At 46.5% G+C, this 6,000-nt stretch overlaps 1 protein-coding gene across 1 annotated transcript in view; it reads right to left on the bottom strand.

Moving 5' to 3' along the window:
- HK2 (hexokinase 2) overlaps positions 1–6,000 on the bottom strand; it is a 51,102-nt gene that overhangs the window by 12,031 nt on the left and 33,071 nt on the right. Inside the window, exon 4 of the mRNA XM_081796643.1 lies at positions 3,422–3,541. Within this exon, the coding sequence (XP_081652769.1) occupies positions 3,422–3,541 (120 nt within the window). The remainder of the gene's footprint in view (positions 1–3,421; positions 3,542–6,000) is intronic.

The raw sequence follows: 6,000 nt of genomic DNA, 5'->3' as shown, positions 1-6,000 counted from the left end.
TGACACTTTGTAGTCGATATCCTCCCAGCCTTTGATTTGTCTCAGGCTGAGCCAGTGGTGTGTTGCCAAGGCCGGGCTGGCAATTCTGTCATCGGACACTTTGAAGGGCATACAGCTCCTCTGAATGGCTTCTTGGAGGCAGACATTGATTGAGTGACTTTTCAGTCCATAAATTCTCATCAGCCATGGCAGACACAGCCAGTGCGTTCCTATGAAAGTTACAAGTGGACTCATGCTTCAATATGTGGGAGAAGCCTGTGACTTAAATAACCATGCCTTGAGAAAGCAAGGACTCTCCCTGTACAGAAAAAGACAGCCCATTGCTAAGTTGGCTTATAGAGTCGGGTTTTCCTCTCTGAACAGAGATCTATACCAGAAGCTTTCCTGCAACAGTCAGCAACAAGAAGACCAGAGGGGGCCTGAATTGCTCAAAACATTTTGTAATTGCCTTCAGAGCTTAGAGCAATCCCTGTTTCAATATCTTTCATAGGGACATTGGGTCAATGTTGGTGTAATAATGACAGCGAAATAATGTTTTGTAACCGTCAAAAGTACCTAAAAACCGAGTTTAGCCAGGCTGGAGAATATAACATTCAGGGTGCAAAACATTGGAGACCCTCGTGGTCCTGGGCCACAGGTCCAGGGAAGTGGCCAAGGAGGCTCCTAAACCAGCTTTTCCAGAGGCCCCGGGTCTGCCTACAGCCGGCTCCAGCTCAGCTCGCAGGCAGCTCTACCAGAGGTCAGAGTCGGGGCCTCAGCCAGTGTGCAGGAGGCAAGTGTCATAAGCCTCATCCCCTGAGCAGTGGCAGGGGTGGGACCTACGAAGACAGCTTTCAGGGACCCTAAGCTTGGCCATGTCAAGATGACTCTTCTGTGTCTCACAAACTGTTTCTATGGACAGCTTACACATTGAAGGTGGAAGAAAGAGCAGGGCCAACACTCAGGAAATGACATTCTAAAATGATGGCTCTGAAGGACAAAGCCAAATTACTTATAATCTGGTTTGTCCGCTTGTTTATTCGTTTTCAGAGCCCTCTCAGCAATTTATAGTCATGATGCATGTGATGAGCACACCACTCCCATAACCAACCTTTCGGGGATATAACACTATAACGCAAAAGTGAGAACCACCCCCCAGCTCTGGTCAACCCCCAGCTCAGCTCCTGAGTCCACCCCCACGAGCCCACCGCACAAAGGCTTGCTGCTCACAGTTGTTTCCCAGGGTTCAGGGAGCCCATGTCGATCTCCTGATCAAACTCAGTGCGGAAGTCATCGAGTATGCCATCGTCCCCGAAGGCCCCCCACTCCATGTTGATACACATCCGCCCCTCGTCGCCCTCCACCATGTCAATGTGGCGCATCTCTTCCATGTAGCAGGCGTTGCTGCCCGTGCCTGGCCAAAACAAGGGACTGCTCAACACCCACCTGCACCAACCAGCCTCTCCCCAGCCCCCATCTCCCTCTTACTCCAGCATCCTGAGACCAGCTAGAGAGGCTGGGATTGCTCAGTGCAGGCTCCTGGAGTATCCCAACATGATCCAATCCACAACCCCCAACCTGTAAGTTCTGGCTCAGCCCTCCAAAGTGACTGTACCATCATCTTCTAATATGAAGTACAAAGAATTATCCAGGCCATGGAGCCCTCCTCCCTTTCCAGCCCATATACCCCATCCATTAGCCAGCACCAGCCCCCCACACCCAGTGTTCACTCACCTACAATGAGACCAATCTCGCAATTCTGGTCATCATAACCACAGGTCATCATGGTCCCAACTGTGTCGTTCACCACGGCCACGATATCAATATCAAAGTCCTGCAGGGATAAAAGTGGGGCTCTGATCTTCACCATCACACAAAGGTTATGATTGTGAAGGTGGAGAGAAAGAGCAGCAAGACCCACAGCTCAGGTACATTAGGGCTGCCCCCTTACTAACCCTACTTGGAGCCAAAGAAGGTTAGAGCTAGGAACTGGGTCCAGATCCAGTCTGACAGCAGTGACTCACTCCCCACCCTGCCTGTCCTCTCCATGGAGGCCACCAGCCCTGCGATCTAGTTTATAGACATCACTGCATTCACAAGAGCCCATCTTGTCATCGCTGTCCCCTTCTGCTTCTCTTTCTTCTTTTCTTTTTCTTCCCTCTTTCCCTGTAACTCCTATGACCAGACCTTTATCTTGTACTCTCTCTACCCTATTCCATCCTGATGCCAACATCATCCCAACCTTCTTACTTGAAAATGATAATCAAGTCTTCTTCAGGTTAGAGACTGAAGGGTTTTTCTTGTACCAAGGCTAAGATTATTTATCCATCACGCTAATCTGAAGACCCCAAAGGCATCTGGTTATTATCCATTATGCTAATCTGAAGACCCAAGAGGCACCTGCTTATTATGTAAGATTATCAGTGTGGCAAACATTTCACAGTAAATGGATGCCAAGTCAGTATGAAGCATGCCTTAAACTTAGCTGTATGTCAACTATATCTCAATAAAACTAGAAAAAAATTTAATATTATTGGGTATACCTAGCAGGGAAGGAAAAGAAAATCTCTCCTTAAGAACTACAAAAAGGTTCTCACGCTGATTTGAAGACAGACTGGGAAAGATTTCAGCGTAGACCCTAAAGAATGTAAAGAGCCTCCAGACCCCACCTCCCTTCTCCCCACCCCTGCCTCCCCTACTCACCCCTCTCCTCTGGATGGCCTTCCGGATCAGAGTAACCACGTCTTTCCCTTCCACACCACTGGACTTGAACCCCTTGGTCCAGGAGACCAGGAAACTCTGAAAAAATGACCAAGGAATGAACACTGATTCCTCACAAAACCCAGACCACACTACTCAAACAACCATTAGTAAGTGGAGACCTCTGCCACGGAGCTAAGCTAAACTCCAACCGTGCTTAAATATTCATACTGCTTCCTGATTAGCCTAGGAAAGAGAAATTGGGACCCATTCGAAGCCCCAGAAAGATTAAATGAATGATTCCTTCATGATCTACTGCCCCCAAGAAGTGGAAAGAACAGGCTTTAGAAATGCCAAAATAAGAGACTCTCATCATTAACTCCCCAGACATCTTTCTTCCAAGGAGCTTTATCATGATAACGCTACATCAAAGGAGTTCCTAATTTCCCATTCCTGGTTCCCTACAAGGGATGAGGATAATGTACAACATATGGGGGGTTGCATATTGTCCTTTGAGGGATGAGTGATAAAGACGCTCCCCCCACTTCTGATACTTCTTCACCATCCCCCCACACCTATGCACACCCATCCACCCACAAGGACAGAACTCTCAATACTCCAGCCTCATTCATATAACCATCAGAGCTGCCTCTAAAACCACAGAAGCAGCTGGCTCAAAGTTCATCCCGGACCTCCCAGCCCTAAGAATGAACAACAAAAGTGTCTAAAGACCTCATCTTACCTCATCTAGTTTTGTTTGGACGCAGGGGAATGAGAAAGTAAAACCCAAGGGGAGCTTCTTGTCTTTGATTTGTAGCTTATCCATGAAGTTAGCCAGGCATTCTGCAATGTGGTCAAACAGCTAAGAGCACACAACACAAGAAGATGAGTGAGGAGGGAGAAGAGCATGGAAATTAAGAACATACCTAGACTTTAAGCTCAGAAAGGAACTAGCTGAACGTGTACAAGATGTGTATCCCCTCTGAAGTCTTAATTTGCTCATCTATAAAATGGGGGTGAAAACTATACCTGCCCTCAGAGTTACCAAAAGGATTAAATGAGTCAATACATAGAAGGGCTTAACACTAACTAGTTAGTGCTTATTAAATACTGTCTTCCACCAAACCACTTATCCAAACCACTGTCAAAACCCTGTGAGAGGCAGGGGAAATCATAGGTAAAGCTGATCAGAAAGTCATCACATATCCTGGGAACAGAACATCCCTTGGTGGCTCTGTCAGAACCCCCCTTGACATGGGTGCACAGCTGACTGTCTTGCCGGGGGGGGGGGGGGCAGCCCATCTCACTGCCAAGAAGTATTCTAGCATCCCTGTCTCTTGTGATTAGGGAGGGAATGGGACATTCTCTGTTAGCATTCTATGAATGAACTTAACAAAAATAAGTAACTCTTATATTTTTCTTCCATTCTGGAAAAGTCATTTCCCAGGAACATTTCAAAGAAGTTATCTTTGTTTTCTAACTTCAAAATGAAACACCAAGTGAATCCATGAAGAGCACTGAAGAATAAATAGGGTTTTGTGGATGGGCAGCCTTACAACTATGACCATGCCAAGCAGGACCCACAGCTCCTAAGAAAAAGCTGTATTTACAATTATCCAGGTTTTCAATCAGTCCCAAGGCCCACAGGCCCATGGCTTCCTTCTTTCCCACTCAGCATTCCCAAAGAGAGGCAGTGACCCCCTCCAGATGCTTACAGGCTGAGGCCAGGGGCATTCTGGTACAAAAAGTAAGCAGAGGCCAAAGAGACCAAGTAGATGCCAAGAGCCAGGTTGACCAGATGGCAAAATCTAAAAGCCAAGGGGGGTAGATGAGAATATACCTTTTCCTCTCCGGACAGAAGCAAGGAAGATTCCACTAAACCAGGGGTTGCTGGTCCTGGACCAGCAACATCACCACCATCATGTTATAAATGTAAATTCTAGGGTCCAAACCCAAACCTGCTGAATCAGAAACTGTAGGGGTGGGGCCCTCCAGGTGATCCTGAAGCACTGCTTTGAGAACCACTGCACTAACAAAAAGTATTTGCATTTACAAAGGAACTGAAAGGCTGGGGGTGGCAGAGTAGGCTGACAGGCCCACTGGCTCCCCAGACGTCTGCTGTATGCTTCCTGGGAGCAATCCAGGAAGACAAGGCCACCCCCATCTAGAAGGGGGCCAGCTCTAACAACTTCCTGCATTGATCCTGTCCCAGTCTGGTCACATGCAAAATTAACCTCAGCTGATGCTGAAACCCTCAATCTCCAAAACAAAACATTCTCAAGAGCAAAGACTAGGCAACGACAAGGCTCTGTTGCAAAGAGGATCACCAACACATAAGTGCCAACTACCATGAGAAGAAGCCAAGTATTTTAATATGTACATAAGGTTTCTAGATAGATACTCAACAAGTTCTGTTCTTCGGTTGGGAAGCTGACCAGAGACAAAATTTACAGTATGACCAAATTCCCAGCAGCTTCTTCCTGGTAGTCTAGTTAAAATGATGTTCAGTAAAAATAGTCTTTATCCAAAAAAGGGAAGTTGCAGAAGCTGTGTAAAGAGAGAAGGCCAATCATCAGAGATGAAGGGAGGGGGAGCTTAGGAAGGGGGAAAAGCAAAACGGTTTCCCTCATCCAGCCCCGATCCACCGCTCCCTTTCCAATTGTGCCGCCAACAAGAAGAGGCAGTGAAGGGGTACTCACTTATACAGTAGCCACTGGCCATCTGTGGTTAGCTTAATCACTTGGAATCTTAAAAAATGTAACAGTCACTTCCTCAGTCACACGAGCCATATTTCAAGTGTTCAATGCCACTGGTAGCTAGCTAGTAGCTAACATATTTGGAAGGGGCAGATACATTGGGAAAAGTTCTACTGGACAGTGCTCAGGAGAACCTACGCCTCTTTAAAAGCAGGGAAGAGGTGACCATCTGCTCCCTTAATTGGAAGACTATCTCCTCTTCTATTAGCTGATGATCTAAGGATAAGATACTGGGAGAAAGAGCTAACACCTTCCTGCCATAAAAAGGCTCAAAGGGCACCATTTCATGAGGTTAGAAAAGGATTCCTTTTCCTTATTGGTCTGAGACTGCTCACTCCCCTTCCCACAAGATACACTTTAAACATCTAAAGTGGCTGCTATTACAATCTGTAATTCACTGCTCAAGTGGAAGTTCGTGTGCTAGAAGACAGATTTTATCCAGGGATCCATACTGCCCAAGTTCACAGATCTTCAGAAATCTTTGCAAGCTTAGGGCTTGGTGATTTGGTCTTGGTCTTAACTAAATTTTATGTTTAAAATCCTTTTTTTTTCCTCCAATTAAAAG

This window comes from Leptonychotes weddellii, chromosome 10 (assembly GCF_054177405.1).
Source record: "Leptonychotes weddellii isolate Sample4059 chromosome 10, ASM5417740v2, whole genome shotgun sequence".
Taxonomy (NCBI): domain Eukaryota; kingdom Metazoa; phylum Chordata; class Mammalia; order Carnivora; family Phocidae; genus Leptonychotes; species Leptonychotes weddellii.
This window is presented reverse-complemented; position numbering and strand designations above follow the sequence as displayed.